This window comes from Anoplopoma fimbria, chromosome 2, assembly GCF_027596085.1.
Source record: "Anoplopoma fimbria isolate UVic2021 breed Golden Eagle Sablefish chromosome 2, Afim_UVic_2022, whole genome shotgun sequence".
Lineage (NCBI taxonomy): Eukaryota > Metazoa > Chordata > Actinopteri > Perciformes > Anoplopomatidae > Anoplopoma > Anoplopoma fimbria.
The window spans coordinates 10,925,223-10,950,537 of NC_072450.1; the positions used below are offsets into that span (position 1 = coordinate 10,925,223).

A 25,315-nucleotide genomic window follows, 5' to 3' on the forward strand; every position below is an offset into this window, starting at 1 on the left:
CATACACATGAACCCCACAAGAGAAAGTAAAACATCACAAGGGCACACGGTACAATAGCACAAAGGGTTAAAGGCCACTTCCAGTAATAATCAACCAACCAGTCAGCACATCGTTACATTATGTACAACAGGTACCAGCCAAGAGAGGCATCGATTTACTGCACTCCACAAATTGCCAATATACAATATACAGTATATAAAAGGAGGGCAGAATATAAAGAGAAAGAGTTCAGAGATATCAATCAACGCCACGTCATGCAACGCAGTCACAGTCCCACCACATGACGTCATCCAAAAGAAAATGACACCATGGGTTCAACTTACAGCTGTGGGAACCTGGCCCCATGACAGGTGTGGGGGGTTGTGGCTATAGCGGAGAAAGGCCACTTCACACTGTGATTGGCCATGTCAGGTTGCCAGGTTGGTGGGGGTGCAAAAGAAGGAAAGAAACAGTGGGATTTTCTTTTCCTTAAGTCATAATTCAAAGCACCCTTTCCATAGTTATTCCACACTCTCACTTATTCTGCCTGGCAAATCAAATGAAGTTATTATGGTTATTACCATAAAAAAAAAAAATACAGAAAAAAGTTAACAAGTAAAACAGAAATAAGAGAACCAATAATCCTCAACACAACACAAAAAGGGGCCCTTTCTTGTGCCTCAATGTGGTGGTGAAATATTCTCAGGCTGAAAACATTTGCAGGTTAAAAGGTTGAATTGATGTATTTATATTCACAAAGATAACCCTTAAGGCAGAAATGCATATTTCAGAAACTTGTCCTGTCTACAGTAATTGGATTTGCCTTGCATTGTTTGCTATGAGGGTGGCCGTACAGTGAGTGCTTCAGCTTTTTTGCATTAAGTTTATCTTTAAGACACGGAACGCAATTTCAGAGTAGCAGGGCTCCTGAGACCAGCAGAAGAGAATGCTGTCTGATCGTGTTTTTAATTCAACTTCAAAGCGAAATCCTAAGTATTAAAGAAAAAAGGGGGGCTTCTGCAGTAATCTACATTTTGAAGTTTTTTACCTATGAACACAAAAAAATTCATCATTCAAGTTTCATCAAAGTTTCTCATCATTGTAACACAAGTTGGATTTAGAAAATGAAACAGTAACAGTTAAACTTTCAGTCTTTGGCTCAAGAACTCAATGTTCTGTCTTTAACAATACAAGGTAAAACATCAAAATATAAAAAAAGAATAAAAGTTATTTTAAGTAGATTGCTCAAATTTTTCAAATCCAGCCCTTAATATAAAATCCATCATGTTTTTTGTAAATCTATAAACCAGGAACTGGCTTCAGAATTCGACTGTGGTGTTTCTTTCTTTAAAGTTTTCATCAAATTGCTCTTGGTTTTGGTCTATTGGTTTCCCTTAACTCAACAACAGAAGTGGTGTAGTAACAGAAATAAAACACAGAGATAGATTGAACCAGACCAGAGACAAAGGAGGACATGAAAACCCACACAAGCACTAACACACATACACACACGCACACACTTCCTGATAAAATGACAGAATGTTATTGCGGGAAATGTCTGTACTTGGAGACATTCTGAGTACATCTCAATGACTGTCCTGTCATCCAATGCTGTTGCAGGATATTTTCCATTTGTCCCTCATTGATGGGCTATAGTAAATCAAAATCCAAGTCCTCAACCACCCACCCCACTTTTGAGGGTGTCTGCTTTGAAAGCCTCTCTTCAATTTGCAGGACACGGCCCTATTCAAAAGCTATCAGGCAAGAGATAAATGGAGCATCTATCATTTGTATTGCATACCACCTTCCATTAATGCCATCGTGTGGCTTTTAAAGAGTCAAATCTAAAACAAACAAATGGTATTACCGTGCTTGTGTTTATGGAGGAATATAATCCAGGCGTATGCTATTCTAATGAAAAGTTGTCTAGGCAATTGGGCGAAGAGAGCATGCATCTATATTATTTTTCATTGGCAGCTGCACTTTGTAACAGATGGGTGATGATTCTTTGAATCAAGCCTGACACTGTGAAATTAGTCTTTATTGAAGGATGGTGCCACTTTAAGTAAACCTTCTTTTTTTTATTATTTTGCATGAAAGCCCTGAGTTTTTAAGGGCCCAAACAAGGAACTCTTAGATATTGAAGATATCTCTCTCTCTCTCTATATATATATATATATATATATATATATATATACTATCAGCACACATAAATAACCATATATTTGCAAGGTCTCTTGTTTGCTCAACTTTGTGAGTACATACTTAATAAAAAGCAGCCATCATTAAAAAAGTTACAAACAGCAGATATATGTTGGCATAGTTCCCAACTATACGAAAGTGGATAGGTGGGATTTCAGTAGAGTATTTTTTAAGTAAACATTGTTAATTATTAAATGAACTCTGCTGTTTATGTAAACACTGGCATAGTTTGATATTAACACTTTTCCCAGCGCCACACATCACATTTCCAACACGGATGTTTAAATTGGCATCTTATTGGGTGTTAAAATATAATTTGTTGCTGTGTATATTTCTATTTATTTATTTTTATTCATGGTCAAATCACAAGTTATTGAAGCATTCAGTTCAGCTTTGCTACAAGGTCATATTTGATTAAAATGAGATATGAGGACATTAAAATTACAATACCACAACATTCCTATCCTATGTTTTTGCTTTTTATGGGAATTGGCAAACAATATAGTTGTGAGAATGGACTATGACTGTTTGGGTTAAGAGTTTGAGAAGGAATCAATTTAACAAACCAAATGGTGCTTAATGGGGTTAGTGCTAGTGCCACCATTATACAAACCACTGCAGTTTGTAGGCTGAGTAAGTGCTTTTCCATTAAGCATCTTTTTGTTGATTTATTTCTGTGGGCACAAACTTTTCTTTCAAACAACATTCGTTCACTCATCATACTCATCGGTGGTCTAAAAGTAAGTAAAGTAAAAAGTTGTTGTACTATAAATTTACTATTTGGTTTATTGTATTTGTGGCTCAACAATTTGCATCAGTTTTCAACGCTATGCTCAGAAGACGGGTAATTATGCACAGCTGGTTATTGATGATGTCATGAATTTGCACTGGAGCGTCCTGCATGTACAAATTCGATTTCAAACCTCAGAAGAAACAAAAACACTTCAGTGGAGCAGGGCAACCTGTAAAAACGTCTAACAGGCTGATTATGTAAAAAGGGTCTGTGAAATCTAGAAACTAGTGCCCTGACGCTTTTACAGCTAATGTGTTAAAAAAAACAACAACAACAAATCTAACAAAAGAAAAATAATAAAACAAATTTCATGTCACATCAGGGCTCAGGGCGACAGAGTAACTGCAGAATTAGAATTTTACCTGTTTCCCTAGTTGAGCACATTAGATAATAAACTAGGTAGTTCATTGCATTTTGTAGTTCTATAAGTCAACCATATATTTAAATTTCAACAAAGAGTATATTTTAATGCACATGATGGGTAATGGGATTTTGTACTGGGTTGAAAGACTGGAGAGTTGGTGTAGTTCAATTTCATCTTTGTCCACTCACGACAAAAAAATTGCCAATATTCTTAATAAACAATTCAATAAATATGTAAGTGCCTTAGATGTGTGTTTCATTTTGTTAAGCTCTTATTTCTTTTTGGTTAAATACAACTTTTTAAAAGTTAAAATAAGTTAAATCCTACAGAGAATATTAAACATCTTTGTGATGTTAATGTTAATATTTTACATAACTTTTAAACTGAGATTTCAACCATTGCACTCTTAGACTTTCACATTTACTGCAGCAACAAGATGTAAACTATCCACGTGAGGTTGTTTGGTTTGAGAACAGGCATGGCATGGCATAGTATGGCACGGTGTATTATGGCATGGGTGTAATTATACCTGGGTATAGACAGCAGACGAGTCAGTAAGGTCGGTTGGCATCCTTTGGCCGCTTTAGCTGCACCTTCAGCCTCTTCATGCCTATCTGAAAGCCGTTCATGGCCTGGATTGCGGCTTGAGCACTGGACGGGTTATCAAAACTCACAAAGCCTGAGACGAGAACACAGAGCGGGAGAGAGATGGGAGCAGAAACAAATGGGAAAATAGAAAAAAGAGGGAACAACACATGAGCGGAGAAGAATAGTGGAGAGATGAGAGAGAAACATGAAGAAGAGAAAGGGAGACGGGGAGAAAAGACAGGCGAGATGAAAGAAAAAAGAGGAGAGAAGAAGACCCTTTTAACTCTCAACAATGACACAACAATAGCTCTTTGTTTTCTCTTTTTCCGGGGATTAATTGAAAATCTTTGAATTAAAAAGATTACACAAAATACCACAAAGGCTAATAACACAGATATTAAAAATCAAATGAAGAATAGCTGGTAGGAACCGCAAGTTTAACTTGAACAGAGAAACAAAAAAAATACATGAAAAGCCTTTCAAAGATTAGAGAGAAAAAAAAGGAGTCTCATGTTATGTGTGGATTTTTAGAGCAAAGCCTTCATATGTTACCTGCGTGTTTGAGCTGTGTAAGAGTGACAGGGGCTGAATGTGTGCGTGTGTGTTTTCATGTACGTGTGTGACTGAGCCCGTATCTGAGTAAAGAGTAAAGGGCATGGGGGTCGTGACGGGATGCTAGGAGCGAGGTGTGTAGGACGGAGGAGCCTGCTGCTCTGAGTTATCACCTGGGTGTCGAGGCGGAATGAGCCCACAGCTTTCCACACCGGGACTCCTTGCCTGCTCTTATCAGACACCTCTGTGATTGACGGCCCGAATTTTCCGCCTGCCAGCTGATTTGATCACACCGCTATGGGTCCAATTTAATTTGGGGGGAGAGGGCAGGCTTTTGTCAGTGCGGGTTAGATAAGGCTGCTGCTTTTACAAACCCTTTAAACAAACTGAGCAAGGAAGGGCCTGTCAGTTGGCAGTGATCCCCTCCCAATCCCACACACACACACACACACACACACACACACACACACACACACACACACACACACACACACACACACACACACACACACACACACACACACACACACACACACACACACACTATCCCTGGGTTTAACGAATCTCCATACCTCACATTTACATCCACATGCCAAAAAGGAGATAGGATTCTGGGGGTCAAAGTACCGAAGGAGAGGACACAGATTGCACTGCAAACTTTAAGCTTTGATATCCATGTACATTTTAATAACCTAAAAATCATATATTTGAACATGTTTCCAGTTTTATCTGTTTTCTCGGAAAAAGTAGCTGGCTGTTGTTTCATATCTTTGATTCAACAATGAGCGTGTGGTGCTGTGTAACTCAATACCCCAAACGCTACTAGTGGTTGAAGTATGGCTCTCAGAGCAGCCATTCATATTAGCAGAATGTCTGCATATTTTGTTATTTCATGCATTTTTTATAAAACACATACAAGGTTGCTAACATTATCAGTTGACAACAGATAAAAAAAAGTAGAGACCAGGTTGAGCAGCAGAGAATGCTGCAGTACATAAGCCTCACATTACTGTAAAAGAAGGATTTACTATGTACTGATGCTGTGCACCGATATGTTTGGTCCCATGAAAACCCTTTTCTGCACTCATGTAGAGTTGCTGTAGTCTAGAAGCGAAGTCCTGGTTCAAAATACCATCATAGGCTGCAACTACTGTGCCACTTGGAACAGGTGAACAGGTGATCAATTATTTTACATTTGCAAATGTTGATTGGAGATTTGCTGGCTTTAGTGTGGCTGGTCAAGACTATTTAAAAGTGTTAAATTAACTAAGGATAACTAAGGATGGCAAATCTGTGCACAGTGACTACATGAATTTGCAGCTGAAATGATCATGCGCTGGTAAATTTCCCTGCTTTAAAGGTGGGAAAGAATGAAAAAAAATGAAATAAACAAAAATCTGTATCCTGTTTTCGGAAGCCCTTTTTATGTAAATTGCATCTCTGCTGCATTTTTATGTTTTCTATCATATCTAAAAAGAAATGGGCTTTCTATTGTTTGTGTGTGTTATTCCATTCTCAGAAGAACCTTTTGAAATTCCTTTTCAAGCTAAATCCAGCTAATTCCACTTCACAAGGTAAGCTTTGATCACTTTTAAAAGTCAATATTGAGAGACTAAACGCAGAGGATTAAGGCTAATTCTATATCCATAGAGTCCCAGGTTACGGCTAGATTAAACTCAACCATATAGCTCCTCAACAGTAGGTGGTTCACGTGTTGTAAAGTATGTTTTATGGATGTTTTTATAATAAAGCATATCTTACTAATAACTTTCTTGTCATCTTATTTTTCTTTGTGTTTAATATCACACCTTGTCACATATTCATTTCCATTTTATCGTATAGCAAATTGAAATACCAAACTAAACAGATATCTGTCTGAATGACAGTGATGCATCCCTTAAGAGCATACTCTAAATCCTACTCCAGAAATACATCTTTTATAAGAACATGCTTCGAGTGCTCCTCCAGTGACCTTTTCATCATATTCAAATTTCCAAGCTTCTCTGTAAACACTCCATCTCAAAGAGTGATGTCTGGTTATCTCCTCTCAAAATCCCACAACGTAGTTCACCTGTGCTGCATAGAAATATGGCCATGTACGCATAGATGTTTTTGTTGAATAACACAAAGGATTTTTGTGAAGTGTTTTATTTTAGTGTATAAAAAACATTATAAAACCTTCTGTATCTACTAAGACACAGATGTATGCTGCCTTTTAAAATTAAGTAGTTGAGTTAACTTTTACTAAAGTAGTTTGAGATTTTTACAGAATGTAATCTATATTTAGATGATGAATCTGAGGATTTGCTTTTTAGATTTTAATTAGAAGAAGAAAGAAAAAAGTGGATTATCTAAATTAGAATATGGAATATGTTCTGCTGTTCAAAGGGTAGTGGGGAAATTAAACTCCTAGTTAACTTTATGTTGACATACAGGCCGAGTTGTTTGTGTGTTATCGACATGAATAATAAACTTGTATTACAGATTTTTAATTTTTTTTCCTAATTTAATATATACTGCAGTGGCTTTCTGTTTGGAAAATCTTGTCTATTTGTTATTCATTGCTGCAGACAAAACTGAGCATGTTTTCTTAACACCAATGTGCACAAGGCCAATTTTTATTTTTTTTACAATGGACAATTCAGTTTATCCATCTATCTATTTTTGTACTGTATGTGATATACTCTCCAGTTTATTTAGTCTACAGTGCCCATTAACCACATCATCCAGGCTATCTCACACATGTTAAAGATGAAGTGGTCCACGTTCTTATAGGCCTAACAACTTATCCCCCTTAATGCACAGCATCTTCTGTCTAATTTGTTAATGTCTTACAAAGGAGCCCTGGGGCTTCTGGTCTAAAAAAAAAGGAGGGAGAAATGAGTGAAGAAAAAAATCCCCACAAAAAGATTCATGGGTTAAATTGCTGTTTTTCAGCCAAGATCTTAATTACAAGCCGTGGAAAAAATAAGCCGGTGAGACTGATGAGGTCACCGCCCCTTTGTCCTTCCCCCTTGTTGACTGATGGATAGTGATGGAGAGAGGCATATGTTTAGAGGAGAGCACACAGAGGGAGAGAGAGAGAGAGAGAGTCCTGAGATGGACAGAGCAAGACGGACGAGGGAAGAGAGGAAGAGGAAGCCTCATAGGCGTGCCATGTTGAAGAGAAACTGTAAGAAAGCCAATGCTGGGAGTCTCTCTCTCTCTCTCTCTCTCTCTCTCTCTCTCTCTCTCTCTCTCTCTCTCTCTCTCTCTCTCTCTCTCCGCCTGTCTCCTGGGTGCTGCTGTCCAACTGAATCAACAGTAAGGCCCACACCAGTCTATTATTATCTCTTTAAGTCCATGGATTCCACCTGCATCGCCTCCACCCTGATGAACTGGTTTGCTGTGTGGGAGGCGAGAGAAGAGGAGGGGAGGGTGGCGGGATGGTGCTGGTTGCCCGGCTGGAGGACTGGGGGGGCGTCTGGGAAAATGCTTTTCTCCTGGGTGAAGGAGTCTAGGAACGGCGGAGAAGGGTAGATGGACCCTGATTGTGTTAGGAATGCTGTGATAGAGAGCGAGATAAGTAGATGTGTGGAAAGACGTTTGGGTCAGTAGCTATGTGAGGGATTCATGATGGGTTTGGCCTGTATTATTTTAGGCAATTAGAGCGTCCACCTTCTCACGCCACACTCTCCTTTTCCCATCATCTTGCCTATGAGATGGACCTGTGCATTGCTCTTGCTGCTTCTCTTCAATGATGGTCAAAGATAGATTTTTCACTCACCAAAACATTTGCTCTGATTGGTCGCTCGGTCCACAAAGACTTTGGCAGAGATGACGTTGCCAAAAGGCAGGAACATTTGCATGAGCTCCGCATCTCCAAACTCCTGGGGCAGGTGATAAATAAACAGGTTGCAACCTTCTGGCCCTGGTGATTAAAAAAAGACAACAGGGGGGTTACATGGGAGCAAAAACAGTGAGAGAGAAAGAGGATGACCATATTAACACGCGTGGAAAAATGACTCAATAAAGCAATCAAGATAATAATCCAATGAACGCAGGAGCCATCTAAACACCACATTCGGATTATGTTACCGACGGCATAAATGTTAGTTGTTTTAAACCTAGTTATCACAGAGTACACACACCCTGATCCTATTTGTATAGTGTTATAAGATCACACATGTTATTATACAAATTATATCATTCATGCATATATATTTAAAAATACTAGATACCACCTCTCAGCAATTTTTTTTCTCTTATTTACATCGTGGTTAAATGTTGTGGGTGTTTGATGCACATATAACTTGCATTTCCCTTTTCCTTGTTTCAGTTTTTTTTTCATTTACTTATATTCTCTGCATATATTGTGTTACATATTGTAGCATTATGTGCATAATTTACAGAGTCCTTTTTTCTGATTTTCTAACGTTTATTTGTTCTTATAAATAAGAGCAACTACCCTGGGGATCAATTAAGTATTTCTGCTTCTGCTTCAGATGTTGTTTGTTCACCATCAATTAAACCTGACTATTGTCTCAGAAAACATGGGAGCAATTGTAGTGTACATGTAAACAGCCGTAGAGGAGCAGAGATAGAAGTAAAAGAGAAAGACAGCCAAGGATTAAAAACAGAGATAACAGGAGGGAGAAAAAAAACAGAGAGATTGATTGGAAGAGAAAGATTAAGACGGTTATAGTGAGAAAGAGAAACACTGAGACACAGAAGAAGAGAGGGGGGATGGGGAGGGGGAGGCAGAGCATAAGCCAAGTTTTTGTCCCAATTACTCTGTGACAGTAGGACTGTCTTCCAATCTCTCTCCATCCCTCCACGCTCATCTACCCAGCTGCCACATATTGTACAGGCCAATCTGGATAAAGAGAGGCATGAACTGGAGAGAGACAGAGAGAGAGAGAGAGAGAGAGAGAGAGAGAGAGAGAGAGAGAGAGAGAGAGAGACGTGGACACACAAAGAGAGAGAGAAAGAGATGTGATGGACTCGGGGACAGCATGCTTACAGCCGGCTGCCTGGCTAGCATTCCCTCCTGTCTCATTGCTCTGGGTGGTAGCATGACGAGATGAGACTGCGGCTGGTGAAAAGGCTGATAAGAAGGCTGTAGTGGTGGCTGGCTGTACTGCTGCTATGCCTCCGCCAGATAGAGGACCCACAAACACGGGTTGACAGGGATTCTTTCTTTTTTTTTTTAAGTTAAAGGCTGAATCTCAGTTCTGTCTGTTAAGGTTTAGGTGTCTTGTATAGAATTCATGCTTAAAAAAGGAAGTGGTTTGTGTGAAGGAAAGAAATGTCCCCAACTGCTGCGTAAGGATGGTTTATAGGTTGGACCAGCTGAACATTTGGTTCTCATCACAACTCATCACAAATATAATTTTCCTTGATGACTGCATGAAAACATTTCTGCCTTTTCCATGCTTGCAAGTCTGTCCTTTGAGCTGTGTGGAAGAAGAATGATTCCATTCTTGAACTACTGCATGTTAGTAACACAGTGAGTGGATACAAGCACTAAATCATACAATTGTTCATCTTGTAGACTGCACTCAACAAAGAATAATGTTGAACTGTAATTAAAATAAAGTTTGTACACCAACCATGATCTCATGAATCTTAATATATATATATATATATATATATATATATATTTATTTTAATAGTAAAATACAGTTGAAAATGTGACAGGTACTAAGCAAAGGAAATAGTATAATTGATCATTTAAGTCTTTTTACTTAAACATTTTTTTTTACAGTATGGTATGCTTAAAATATATATATAATTTTGTCTTGTTGGGAAAGTGTGTATATGCACGGTACATAATGATCTGGTGTGCATGTTGAGAGTTGATCTGCATTGTTATATATGACTTGTATGCAAATTCTGATAAATTTACTCAATGCAATGTCATTTGATGTCAGCATCAGTTGGAGCTGAAGACTACAAGTCTTAAAATGATGACTGGAGTTGGAGAAGAAGTGAGCTTACCAGACCTCAGTCGCCCCCCCCCCTTAATTGTGCTTGAGGCAAGGGGCTCAAGGCTACATTAACGGCTACTAGCACAATACACCTAACTCTCTAACTTTCGGCAGTAAGTGTTGCATTGTGGATAATGTAGGCACAAGATTTGACAAGAAAGATCTTTACATGCAATTAACCTAGGACCACCCTGATATCATTCCATTCATGCAATTACAAGCAACAGTGATGTATTCAACACAGTGCTCTTGAAAGGGTTCTCATTATTGCCATAATAGACAGATGTGGTAAAGTTGGCATCGAACTTTGCAGGTAAAACCTTGATGTTGTATCTTGTTTCTAGAACCAATCTACTTGCTGCACTGACTGAGATTTTTTTTAGTTTATCATCAATAATGACTGTATTACTGGCATAACCATATATTGATATTAACTGTTTCAGAAAGTGTTGCTGTCTGCCTAAGATGCTCCACTGAAGTAAGAATGACACATATTATCAAAGAGTACAGTAAATATGTGTGTTGAAACAAGACTTTTGGATTTGGTGGGATTTTTCTTTGCTGACACAGACTGATAGATTGCATTGTAGCAATTATTAGCTTTCAGAGGGAGGATGAAGCTTAGGCTAGACTGTGCCTGTGTATTCAGGTTTAGGTGTCTCTTGTTAAATGGCAAGGCTGCAGACTGTGGCTGCGGACCGAGACAGGCTGGGAGTGCAGCCAAAACCTGGAGGAGGCCAGAAAGACAGGCCACTGGCTCATCCAAGAATAGCTCTGTGTGTGTGTTTGTGTGTGAAAGAGAGAGAGAGAGTGTGTGTGTGTTTGTAACCATGACTTCTGTAGTTCTTGCAAATTATGAAAATGTTTAAAGGTAGCAGTTAGAGATGACACGTTCAACAATAGTATGTTTTTCCTTAGGTGTAAAATGATGCCTGCATGCAACGCAAATAAGCTTCTGACATGTGAGGATAAGTTTGTGTCTATCTATACTTTCTTCAAAACTTTTTTGCTCTGTGACCCTGGCATGCACTCACACTACAGACAGATTATAAACATATACTAACTTTTCCTCTTGGCAATGTTTGAGACACTCTATTGATATTGAATATTCATGCCACTCTATGCTGTCTCATACAATCATATAGAAAAATAATTGAGACTGACAAATAGCCTCAAAAACAGTGATTTACCATCACCGTATATCCAATGCTTTATTACATCTGATGCTGTGGCGTAAGAAAGAACACTACACAAAGAATGGTAATAAATGATTATGCATGCAGCTAATTAATCTGATGAATATTTATAACCACTTAAACACATTGTAATGGACTGATTAAGCAGTCCAACGCTGCGAGTTTGAATTAGTGCAGTTTTTGAATAATGACGGAGTAACTTTCCATCTCACTGCTAATGTTCTTCTCTTTAAATGGGGAGCCTTTTTCTCACATTTTCCCCAGCCAGCTTTTTCCCTCCCTCGCTAATTCAAAGCAGCGCAGCTACATTAGAATGGAACATGGCAATTATCACCTTTTATCTTGGGTGGGCGCGCTCGTTCGCTCTTACCTTCCCTCTGTTGCTGGGGAATGATGGTTGGTTGCTGGGGGAACGCTTGGCTGATTGGCGCATAGGCGGCAGGGTAGGCTGCTGTTGCAAAGGGAGAACCAGAGTGGAATTTTTCACATCTCTATTTTCATATTTGACACAACAAAACTCAAATCATTATTCCATTGTTCATTTGCGTCCTCGAGACATTGCATAAATAAATTGCATTATGACTGGGAGCCTGGGCTCATTTGGCTGGTGGATCACTACACAAAGAGTATGGCAAAAGGGGAGTGGAGTGCAGTTCAACTAAGCAGACCCACAAAGAAAGAGAGGGAGACGTACACCATGTTAATGAGAGCTGATGTCAGGCAGAAAGCGGTGGTTATGAGAGGTCTGTGTCATATCTCATGTGGGAGGTTATGGCAGGTTCAGATCCAAAGCTCTCGGTGTACTTTTGGAATTAAGATTTTTATTGTGTGGGTGTATAATCAAGTCAACTGAAAATCCTTTTGCAATCCTAATGCAAAGTATCCTAATCCGGGAGAAAATTGGCTGGCCGTCGGGCTATCTCTACCTGTCATAGTGTCTACTGATGTGGCAAACAGAAAGGGAGAGGGGAGCGGGAAATGGCCAGATGGAGGAAGTGAGACAGAGGAGGTGGGAGAGACGGATCACCTGCGTAGTGTTGGACGCCAGCATAAGCCTGTTGGAGAGGGTCGGTCACTGTTGGACTCTGTGCTGCAGAGAGACGAAAAGAGAGACAGAGAAAGGGGGGTGACAATGAGGAAAATGAGGAAAATGAAAGCCGAAGAGACAGAGAGAGGACGCAGAATGGTCAAGACAGACGCAGAGACAAAGACAGACATAGAGAGAATGTTAAAGAGCGAGACCGAAATTGGCTTCACCGTAGAGAACCATCAGGGGATAAGATCGCACAGGGAGTGGGAGAAATTTGGGTTGTCATATTTCAGTTCTTCAAAATGCCTGTTCGCCCCAGATGTTTGCATCAAATATTAACAACATGCCAAACAAACCACTTTGTAGTTCATTACAGTTGCAGCTGCCTTTGCATAATGCAGAAAAGGGGAGTGTTTGTCTGTCAATTCTTCAGGAATCAGTCACAGGCAACATTTAGAAGCCTGGGACGAGCTGAGAGGCATCAAATTAACCATAATGGACTGATGGATGAACTGATGGATTCATCATGAAACTTGCGCTGGCTGCTCAGAAATCTGAAACAGACTTCTTGATTGACCCTCAAGCCTTAAACGCTTCAATTCAGATCAGAAAACGATGCAGTGAGAGTGTGAAGTAAAGAAAAAGTCTCTTGTCAACTTTTACAGTACCAATCTGATGTAATTCAATTTGTCACCACTGATGTGTTGAACTTGCATCGTGGCAATTAGGTGATGTTCTTATTCAGATCCAGTGCAACACTAGAATAATTCATCTCCATCAGTACAAGCAGCTAATTGTGAGTGTCAAGGTCAGAACAACAGTCTCATGACTCTAGATGTTACAAATGTATGTCATGTTTCTTTTATGTAGACTTGACTGGCTCACCTGGGTAAGGGTGAATACCATTGGTGTAGATGGACTCAGAGGTGGGCTGCCCGTTGCTTTGAGGCGGGAGGGCACTGAATCCGTTGACCCCGATAGGGGTGGCTATGCTGGGCACGGCTGTGGCAGAGATACCAGGGGGTGTGCTGGTGCCTGCAAATAGATACAGAGTAATTATAGAAACTGCATGGTTCAGGCTTCACATGCTACAAGAGAAGTATATTTTTGTAACATTTATTCACAAATAACCTAGTGTATAACAGGCATATCATTGGCCTTCATGAGCACAAATCCATGCCTTTTGTCCCACCATGGAGGTGTAGAGTAGTTTGGGAGAAATTTGTAGCAATTTAGCCTGAACTAAAGCTACAAGTACTAAATCAGTCAAGGTAGCACACTACAAGTTAATGTGAAGGTGGCACAGGGACAAAAAAAACACTCATCCTCCACAGTAACAGAACATAATAAAGGTAGCACTCTGATTAACCAAATATTTTCTCATAATAGCCTTGTTTGAAGGTATTCTTTTGGCACTTGGGGTATGTAACTGTACTTTTAAAGTTACAAAAAGTAGTGGGACAAAAATGAATCACATTAAGAGGTGCCTTATGTATACTATATTGGATGTAGAGACCTGTGCATCCTCTTCTTTCCTGCTTGTGATATTCCAAGTCCCCTTGTCAGTGCCCTTTTGTGCTGATGGATTTTTATTATTTTTCTAATCCAGGTGAAGGGCATTTAAGTCATGTAGGATTATGTTTGATAGGCATTACCTGGTATATGTAGGCCTTGTGGCTTACAAATGCCAGGTACAGCGACAAGCCACTTTATTTAATACATTTGCAATGACCCTGCCTTCAGGCGGCCTGCCTACTTAGTGTCGAGCCATCAAAGCTCCTCATGACAAGGGCCAAAAAGATAGTTCAGACTGGGGTCCAGGATTATCTCACACAAATCTTTGCTCTTATATTGTATAAGCCAAGGACTCTGCATCCAAAGTCATTGGATTGGCTGGGTTCCCAGAAAACACACACTGTCACAGAGACACAGAGGGAGAGAGCGACGGACAGACAAGAGAGTGAGAGAGAGATAATGAGCAGGAGGAGGAGAGAGAGACCCTATAATGTGGCTGGTGTCAAGGAATTTGTATATCTTCTCCTATCGTACCCCATTCAGCATAAGCCTCGGCTGCCTTTAGTTCGACACTGGCAATGTCTTCTTTAGCCCAGAAAATGGAGCCCACATCTTAAAAAATGTAACAAGGGCAAAAGCAGAAAGACCTTGAATGAATACATTACTACTGCTTCTATAATTCTTGCTAATGATGAAAATGTTCCAGGGCAGTGGTGAGGAATGAATAGAGAAGCCCTGCATGTGTGTGTATGTCATTGTGTGTGTGTGATTACACATGCCTTTACTCAGTTAGTGAGTTTGTGTGTGTTAGTGTGCCTGTTGGTGTATACCTGAGGACGGTGTCATGGGAGTAGCCACCAGGCCGTTGACATTGAAAGCTGCCATTTGCTGCATTTGCGCGGCAGCGATGGCTGCCATGGGGTTCAGGTAGGACCCTTGTGTTGCTGCCATCAGGGCCGCTTGCTGTTGCATCATCTGCTGTAGGATTAAAGAGCAGTGGGGGGAGAGGCGTAGGGTGGGAGGGATGGAGGGAAGGACAGAAAAAGGAAAGGAGGGTGAAATAGCCGCAGGACCAGAGCATGTTTACTCTCTCATCACTGTTTGCTTGGTCCATGCCTTGTTCTTGTAAAGAGCGGTCCGTGTTGCCCTGCAGCGTTGTTTCCCAGCTAGTGTAACACAGCTCTGGCCTTGTGCTCATTATACTGACACAAGATAAAGGCTGTGCTGAGATGAGTTTAGCAAGCAGGGGACTATGTATATCTATATGTACAATATATGTAGAACTTTGCCACCGTGGCAGAGTTAGTGGAGAGATTGTGCTCGAGTGGGCGATTCTCACCTGTCAGGGTGAGTTGTTAGCTACTGTGTGAGTGTAAAATCTCACAGACTCCTAACTCAGGCTGTGACTTCCATGTGTGAATGTGAAACAGGGATGGGTTGGGCTGGCAGGGATAGGGGTAGGGGGTGAGCAAGTACTTGGTAATGAAGTGCACCTCTGTTTGAGTGTAAAAGCATATGTGTAAGAAAATGAAAAGTTAAAGAGGTAAGCTTGGGTTGGCAGTTTAAATTCACAGACCAAGTCAGGAAATGTTGATATGGTAAAATGAATATGAAATGGATGCTCACAACTGTATGGAAGTAAAACAGTGTATTGCTGAACATGCATGATAAGTAGCTGCCCTGGACAAATGAAGGGATAATACAATACAAAAAAAGTGCAGCATTTTATGTAAAGCTTCTGCAAATGTGGACTCAAACAGCCATTTAATAGTGTGAATCACTTAAGGAGCTGTTGCCGGGAGAGTCACATGCCTATGGGGAGAAATCATGAATTCAAACCTCAAATCAGAACAGTTTTTGTTTTCTTTTTTTAAAGCTCACCGTCTCCTCCCCCGCCGGGCTGAGACTTACAGCATGAGAGTAGGCGCCATAGGCCCCAAACTGGATGGTCATGGGACTGAAGATGCCAAGCTGGCCTGCCATCTGGTGCATCCTGCGCAGGGTCCTCTCCTTATCAGTGTCTGCAAATTTGACCACCAGACTGGACGAGGCACCCTAGAGGGGCACGCATATTAACAAGGTTAGTGAAATGTGCAACTAAAGTTTTGTAGTTAAGTATGTTTGTTCTGTATCTTCTTTAAAAAAAATGTTTAATAGACACTTGGCAGTGTGTTATCCTGATTTTCAAAGGCTGGACTGAGACTAACAAAAGCAAACAAACATAGAACAAACAATCTGGATTGAGATATAGTAAGTCTTAAGATTGGGCTGTTAAAGTTTCAACAAAGTAGGACAACTAATAATACTAACTTTTGCAACTACCATGGTTACTTTTAATCAGCTGGCCAACCAGTTAATGAGCTTGTGATTTTTAGGCACAACTTCCTGTGCACATCTATAGACTAAATTAATATTTACTCACTGGGAAAAAACTGAAAGAGCACAACAAGTCAAAACCACAACCACAATAGCTTGGAAAGCTCATATGGATTCCATAATGCTAAAGGCAAGCTTAAAAGGAAAGTACTGATCACATCAATACTGATGTCACTGACTGACTTGTTACATATGACTGACAAGTCTATTCCTCTAGTTGATATGTGATGCTTTAACTTGAAGCGTGCAGTTATGTGAACATATTGAACACTATCACTCTGACATAACCTAAATACAGGCCATTTAGAAACAAGCTTGCTGAGTGAATACATTACATTAGCATATTTTGCCATGTGTTTAAAAAATATCTCACAATGTGTGTGTTTCCTTTCAGAAATGACCTACAACAAAAAGCATGCTCAATAACACAAAAGATGTTGAGTTGCTCATATCAGTGTATCAACATTATTTTCTTTAAAATGTGAGTGAGTAGGAACACTCTACATCACCACGAAGGAGAAACAGTGGTGAGCATGTGGTTTATTTCTGTCATCCGATATCCAGTGTTCACAACATTCAACAGTCGAGACCTAATATATCTAAACCAAAAGCCAGTGTAAATGTATGTGCACTTCTCAAGACTGCAGTCATTTAGCTGTCAGCTTTAAATGGAAGAGAATAGTGAGTGGTATTTGCTTTTGTGAACTTTCCAACTCCAGTGTATACACTGGGAGTGAACTGTGATCCTAACCAGATCCCACAGGAGTCCCAGTCACCCAGTGGTGAAGCTCCACTGAATACAGTACTAGGTAATTAGATCTGACAAAAGCCTTCGGCATGTGGAGGGCGAAGTATTGACTAATAGCTCTGCCTTATTGCAGATATAGTTCCGTATTGATGTCCGTGCTCCTGAGTTTGCATCCAATTAAATCATTTGAAAGACAGAGACCAGAGTCAGTTCCTCATGTGACATCCAGGCAAGGAGAGAGGCGGGCAGGGTGTTTCTATGTGAGTGAAAGACAGAGAGATAGATACACAGAGAGAGAGAGAGAGAGAGAGAGAGAGAGAGAGAGAGTGCGGAGGCTGCCAGGCAGAGAAAGCAGCCACATACACTGTGAAGAGGACCAGGCTCCTATTTAATTACAGGCAATGCATGCTGGGAAAGAGCACGGAGCAACACCAGGACAGAAGGACACAGGCAGCCAGGGGGCAGTCAGGATATGATTAGTAAGATCATAAAAGCAAAGACATGGGGAGAAAAGGACTCCATGATCATAACTTGGATTCATCTTTCACAAAATGTCTCATCCTGACAGGGTCAGTACAAATTCAGGCTTTGATTTAGATTTCCATATTTTCTTTAGTTGTAGAAAGTGAAGATGTGGGCGCAGAGGACACGGTGACAGAGAAGGACTAGGCTGACCAGTTTGAGTGATGCACCTGTTTTTTTTACACACGTTTATGTGACTCTCTCTATAAGAAATTGAAGTTGACAAAGCTAGACCAAACTCGAGTGCTACCTGCAGGAGTCATTTTACGAAAGCAGAGCTATCCAAACAGAAAATCATGAAAAAAACCAAACTTATGCCCTGTGAAGCTGAATATGGCAACGGCACAGTAAGAGTGGGAATATGGGTATATGTATGTGTATTGAGCCACTGAACAAACACAGACCCAGTCTTACAGTTATGCCGCTTAACTTCATGCCATTTTCTAGTAATTCCTACGAAAAGTGTGTCCTATTTTTGCAAGAGCTTCATGAAATTTTAAACAGGAACAGCTAAGCGATATGCCATTGAGAGGGCAGTTTGCCAGTGTGGTCTCGTGCTTAGTGGTTTGGTTAGTCATGGTTGCTGGAACAAACCTTACAGAATATCTAGTCATATATTAATCCTTCAGAAATGTGTTGTTTTTTTCCTTCATCTGTTTTTGTTATCTATATATTTTTTTATAAATAGACATTTTCTGAATGCAAAAACAAACAAGCAAGGTCTTGTTCAGAGGCTTTAGGAAGTAAGCTTTTCGACTAAATCATGTGGAGAGTGTCGAACAAACATTCTATTAACACGAGCAAGAGAATGTGTTGGCCGTAGATAACTGTGAGAAAGAGGCTGGGGAATGAAGGAAGGCATCAGCATGTACCCCAGGGACAGTGCGTCTCAGATGGGATCCTATCAGAGCTAGCCAGCACCCCACCTCAGGCCAGAGGAGACCCATCTGGTGTTTCTCCCCCGATGCCATTTCAATTAACTAAATCAATACTCCGACGTGGCGACGTTAACGGCACAGTTTTTTTCCGTTTCTAATTTCATTTCATCCCACCTCCTGACCTTTTTTTCAGTTCTTTCTCAACTTTGTAGGCCAGTTGAAGGGACTGGGCTGTTGAATTTAATGAGGCTGGCACAGAGCAAACATCCTCCTCCAGCGTTGTTGCTTAAGCCTGCCCACAGCAAAGGGGGGGCTGGCATTTAGATCACATTCATTTTTCTGCTTTGTGTGTCTGCGTATTCTTATATTCATTTAATACCTCATGAAGAATGCATTGTGAGCGTCGGGACTGTGAAGGCTCGAGGCTGCCTGTACTCAGTGCACCGTGACTTGAGATGAGGCGAGTCTGGCCCGGTCTGACTTCTCCCAGCAGAGTGCTCTGCTGTAGACGACAGCACGGGAGGAGACCCAGTCTGCAATGTCTACACTGAACAGACTTGGCAGCAACATTAAAGCACTACAACAACCTCTGCAGGTGTTGTCAGCCCTGCCACTCATGTTCGAGTCTAGGATTTCATAGCATAAAAGCCAAACTATCCCAGCTGAAATAATGAAAAATACTTTTTTTGCTCATCCTCACCTCTGAACAGGTGAATTTCATATCCTCACATCTCAAGCACAGGTATTCTGACTAAATCCAGCCCTAATCAGAAAAGGTAGATTTCAGAGTGTGATCCCCTTCACGGATCAAGTGTTTCTATCCACATAAAGAAAGAGTAATATGTGGCCAGGTAATGAAGGAACAGGTGGCAGCAGACAACAGGCACTAGATGCAAAGCAGCCACTCCTCACTGGTAGCAGAAAATCACAAGCTGACAAACAAACAGAATAATAACCTCCACCGGCATGACTCCTATACCTGGAGAGAAAATGAATTTGCTGAATTTGATAAGGGCCAACAGGGAGCCTTCACTTTTGACAGGTACAACTAAGGAATTTGTCACAGGTTCAAAAACTAATCTAATTTCTTGAACAACACACTTGACTTGTGAAAATCTCACATATTGGATTTTGCACAGGGCGCCGAATGTGTAGATGGAAAAATACACAGCGGTAATTGAGGGATTAGAGCTCAACTACACCAGTGAAATGGCATTAAGCTTTTATCTCTGCTTTACTGTGATACAAAGACACTGGTGTTAAGTGTTTACTAACAGGTAAACAGACACTCATCTTCCATCCGCTACAGAGGCTTACAGCAGTACAATACAACGCCACGCTCATTGGAGGAAAAATGTAATTTGGGAAACCTTAACGGATGTGAAAAGAACCTTCTTTCTCACCCATTCGGCAAACATGCAACAGCTTCTTTTAGTGAAACTTCCAATATTCTCTCAGGTTCTACAGACTTGTATACTCTAAAAAGTGTTAATTGAGAATTTGTTAGAAATTAATTGAATACACCATAACAAGTTTGTTTGGTAATTTGATGAACCCCCTGTGGGCTTCATAATCAACTCTCTGAACCTTGCTACATCTCTGCTAGTCTCATGGGAGGACTGTCCCTCATTAGCACCGGATGATGCTGTCTCGGTCCGGCCATGCTGTCCACCACATACTGCTGCTGCACTGCATCGAGCCAAAAGACACAGAACAACAATACTGTCATTCATAATGGTATTTTCACTTGGTCTGTACAATGCATTTTGCAAATAACAGTTTCCACGACAATATGTGAAGAGCGCAAAAACAAAACTAGTAGTATGTCAGCTCAAAAGCCTGCTGAGATTCTACAGTAGTTTCATGTGGCATTTGATGAATTGTGTGTTACAATGACAATGTTCTCTGGCTTAGTTCTATCTCTCATTAATCCAGAACTATAGTATCACACACATGCACGCTCTTGTTGCTGCCAACACCGGTGAGCTCCACAGGCCCTGTCAGCCATGCTGTGACACCGAACATGACAATGTCTGCAATTTGCTGGGTGCTGTCTGCCTGCCCCCGGCTCTGCCATTTGAAGTTTTGCCACCTGTGCCTCTGCAGCCCTACTGTAATTCAACAGATGAACCAGTGAGAGCGCCTGTTCTGTGCCCAATCACCTTTTAAGTTAATTTTGGAAGCACCTGCAATCTGCAATAAACATCAATTAAAGCTATGACCCAATCTATCAGCTCATGCCCTTCGGTGGCATCCCTTGCCCTTAAGCTTCATTAAAGCCTTTCATTTGGAGCCAGCGTATTTTGGTGCAGGTATTATTTATGGCATGTGTACGTGTGCCAGGTAACACAGATGCTGGAGAGAGAACATTAAGAGGGAGAGAGAGATGGAGAGGGAGTGAGAGACAACTCTTTGTTCAAGGTTCATCCAGACCTCACAGCTGGCAGCAGGCAGTGAGCAGAGCAGCCTACTCTCTGAAACCTGCCTCCTGTTAGTCTGTTGTTGACGACATGTGGCAGTGATATTATCCAAATTAACTGCATCCCCCATCGGTACCAAAGCCTTAGTTGGATACTAATGGCCACCTTGCCTATTAATCTGAGAGGAAGTTGGATTTGAGGAGAGAAGGATAACAGGTGCAGGGATAGAGGGAACGAGCAATGGATAATATAGATTATTAATGAACTTTTGGATGGCTCTTGATCTGCCCCGGGTCTGTTTGGGGCTCCATATGTTGCCTTGGACAGTTCATCTGCAGCAGACCTCAGGTGGCTCACTTGTGCAACCTAATGCGACTGTGCCCGAGCCACAGCAACACAAGCATACACAAAGAGCTTGAAAGTGGTCCGCGGGAACCAAATCTGTACAAGAAAGCAAAACTAACAGACAGAGGAGTCCAATTATGTAAATCTTCTGAATGTAAACATATTCTGTTGATTGAGTCGACAAGATATTTTGAGTACAAGGTAAATATCTTGATTATAATCAAATTTCAGGAAGAGGCCTGCCATAATTGTGCCCGATCAGTGTGCCACATGATTATTCTTTGGCTCACGGCCCACTGCTTATTAAATGCTGCCACTTGTGGTTTACACGCCAAAAAGTTTGGTCGTTATTTTGCACAACAACCACACACACACACACACACACACACACACACACACAGTTAAACCGACTCTACCACTTATTTCCCTCCCTCACTACTTCAATGTAATGCAAAATGAGGTGGCATCAAAAAGATGTGTAAATTACATCTGGCTTCCAGGACACTATCTGGCTGCCAGGAAGCATCCGTAAATATTTATTGCAGAACATCAGTGAAGTGTGTGAAGGTGTGGATGTCTGCCAGGAAGAGTGTGTGCTCGTGTGTGTGTCCAGCTGTGCAGTACTCAACATACATTGAGAACTGGCAGGGAGATGCTTAGTTATTCATCATTTCTTTTACTTAAGACTTTTTGGTGGCCTTGTTCAAGCCCAACAGAAGTATATCCAACTCTTAATTAACTGCATCTTGACAAGCGTTACAGGTTTGGTGGCCTCAATCTTCAACTAAACAAATCAACACCAACTAATGCTATTTCATGCGTCTCATAACCGAAACCATTACCTGCTCTACACAATTCTGCGTATACTTACATCTAAACATTCCACACCTCTAAAAAGGCACATTTAAATCTACATCTATGTTTAAGTGCAATACAATCCACTGACCTTCCTTCACCAGTCTCTTGAATTGCATGTGAGGTCTTGTCCTCTCATTATATCTCAACATGCCATGTGATCCTGTGAAATATGCAATATGTGGGCACACTTGCATTTGTGTTTTATGGCCGTAATTGAGTGAAGTTATTCCTATGCAATCCGAATAACAATTGGAATGCGCAGCTATATAAAGAGTATTTGCAGCTTCAAATAATGCTGTAAAATACCAAGATAAAAACCCTGTTCTTGGAAAGATGATACCCAGACTATGAAGAATATATGAAGAAAAGTTGAAAGTTAATGGGAGGCTGATGAACTGCAAATGTCCCACAATATTAATGTATGAAATATCAGGAAGCAGTAGAGGAAGCAAAAGCAGTTTATTAATCTGACCTCATTTTGAAGATCCATCCTAACTCTAGGGTGCTTTTCAGTAGTATTGACTTAATTGTTAACCTCCCTTCTAGTCACTATAATGAAGCTTCACTTGATAAGTGTGTTCAAGTGTTTTAAGTGTTTATTAATCTTTAACAAAAAGCAGCTTTTGGACAGGGACTGTCACTTTTAATGATTTGTCTTTGATGGGCTGTTTCTAAGTCTTCCACGTTGTAGGAGAAGGCAGTGGCCTGTATAAAGCCTACCCGTATCACAAAATATTCAGAAGCCTGTATGTTATCTATTATTTATAGCACTCTTGCCACTGGTTTAATATATTTGTTTAAATATGCAGTTCGTCTCAGAGAAAGTTTTAACCTGATTCTTTTTCTACCTTAGAAACCATCTTTATCTTCACCTGGATCCTGGATTTTCAATCAAGTTATTTTTTTTGACATTTACAGTATTGCAATTGCATGCATAATTCTACTTGGACGTATCAAAAGCAAACAGAAGTAGAAAAGTCACTGATATGCTGATGTCACATTTATATCTAGGTTACGTAATTCTAACTAGCCATTCCCATGAATGGCCATGACAGCATACACAGTGTCAAAAGTTAATTACACCAATTCTGAAATAATATTTTTTAGCCTACTATCTCAATTTCATTGCTTCTAAATTAAGATGACAGACTCTCACCCAATGCAAAGCAACTCATTTCACACTAATTTGAATATTCAGGGACAGGTTAAGAGAGCTGTTCAAACTATTAACTTTTGACTGAGAACTATTTCCTCATGCAAGAGAAACATTTAAATCCATAAGTAATCAGAAAATAGTCATCCATGCTTTAGTTTGTTCTTATTTAGCTCAACAAATTATGTCTTGCACTTGTCTCCCACTTGCAGCACATTATCCTGTTTTTCACTACAATGATTTGCTTTCATTTTTAGAACTAAAGGTTTCCTCAACTGTAGCACTTGTATCAGAGACAATTTATCCCTTATTACCAAAGTTGCATCCAGAGGTCTTCTGGCAGCTTCCTATGGGCTTTTTCATAGTCTACTTAAAACCTGCCTGAAAATGTTCCCTAATCAAAGCATTACATGATTCCTTAAAGCTACTCTTATTCATGTGCATTAAATACATTGTAGTTAAAGCTTTAACCCTTTCAACATCAGTGTGTTTTGAGTTCATCATAGATACATGTTAAAATTTAGGTTGCATAGAAATGTCAGCGTTCGGTTGTACTAAGCTCCACCCACTTGAGTCACTTCTGGTGGTCAAAATGTGGAATTCAAGGCTTCAAAACCATAGTACCCAAATCAATGGGTGAAGTCAAGGTGAGTACGTCAACAGTTAATGGTTGGAGTCTTTTTTCCCCTCAACAATTACTACAATCAGCAAGTGGAAAGTCTATGTTGAATTTCACCATAACCCCCTCAATCAATTTTAAGAAAAGTCTAATCTTAATCAAATAGTTATTGGGTAGTTTTTCCAATTACAATGCTGTTTCTATTATTTGAGAAATTTTATAGAAAGCATGCTGTGAAATTGAATCGCTATATTGCTTTAACTACGGAAAGAACGAACTCATGCCTACAGTATCATTTTATACTATGCTTTTACTATATAGTACTTTCATCCTTATTTCCATTATTCCACAACTGCATCAGATTTATCTATACAGTACAATGTCTGCTCAGGACACATTCAAGGATTCATGTGCGGTACACAGTAATCATATCTCTATAAGACTGTGAATGTAAACACTCTCTATCCGTCTGGTGAAAAGGTAGTGTGAATAGCAGAGTGGGAAATGGATATGAAAAGACAGATAGCGAGTATGCAGCTGTGCGCTGTAAGGTGGCGGATGCTGACTTTTGAAATATTTTGTGTGTGTAACATCCGGCAATAATGTGAGACTGTGGACTGTTGATGCATTTTGAAAGGAGTTACTGTGGTAAATGTATAACTTTGTTCTTCAACCACTGAATGGGAATAGAACCTGTGCATCTCAATAGACCTCTATTTTTTTCAAGGTGTAAACCTAAGGATAGGGTCTGTTAATTGCAGTTGTTGTATGCTATAATGGATAGTGTGAAGAGGGGGCAACTTTAGAATAGGGAACCTGTGTCAAATTACTATTGAATTAGTTATGAGCAAATTAATTCAGAGTTGTTTGGGCAATATTAACACTTCTAGTTTTGTGTTTTGTTACAAAAGAATAGGCCATATTTATCAGGTGTTTTTTAAAGAGAATGGTGAGCAATGGATATGATGAAAAAAGTCTTGTAGACAAATTCCTTACTCACTATTAATAAGCAGTGATTAGGGGGTTATTGTGGCAAACTTCTTTGAGTAGTTGTAGAATATGGTCATGCAGAATAAGGTAATTATAGTGCTTTATAAGACTTATTAAGAGCCAATATGCTACTAATATGCAGGCTAATAGGCAACTCATGGTGAATATGTACCTTGATATAAAGTGCTGCCATATAAAACACTGTATTCACATACTA

The 25,315-nt window shown here is 40.2% G+C and overlaps 1 protein-coding gene across 12 annotated transcripts in view; it reads right to left on the reverse strand.

The window, feature by feature from the left end:
* Positions 1 to 3,890: 3,890 nt before the first annotated feature.
* The window catches only part of celf6 (CUGBP Elav-like family member 6), a 122,086-nt gene continuing 100,661 nt past the window's right edge, over positions 3,891 to 25,315 (reverse strand). For 2 of the 12 annotated variants that reach the window (XM_054616532.1, XM_054616524.1), the window contains exons 6-12: positions 16,101 to 16,244; positions 15,020 to 15,164; positions 13,560 to 13,709; positions 12,672 to 12,734; positions 12,015 to 12,095; positions 8,306 to 8,389; positions 3,891 to 4,018 (exon numbers count right to left, since the gene is read on the reverse strand). In XM_054616532.1, coding sequence (XP_054472507.1) covers positions 3,891 to 4,018; positions 8,306 to 8,389; positions 12,015 to 12,095; positions 12,672 to 12,734; positions 13,560 to 13,709; positions 15,020 to 15,164; positions 16,101 to 16,244 — 795 coding nt within the window. Of the gene's footprint in view, positions 4,019 to 8,245; positions 8,390 to 11,978; positions 12,096 to 12,190; positions 12,194 to 12,671; positions 12,735 to 13,559; positions 13,710 to 15,019; positions 15,168 to 16,100; positions 16,245 to 25,315 lie in introns of all 12 variants that reach the window. The other 10 variants (XM_054616475.1, XM_054616465.1, XM_054616558.1 and 7 more) reach the window with 8 other exon arrangements.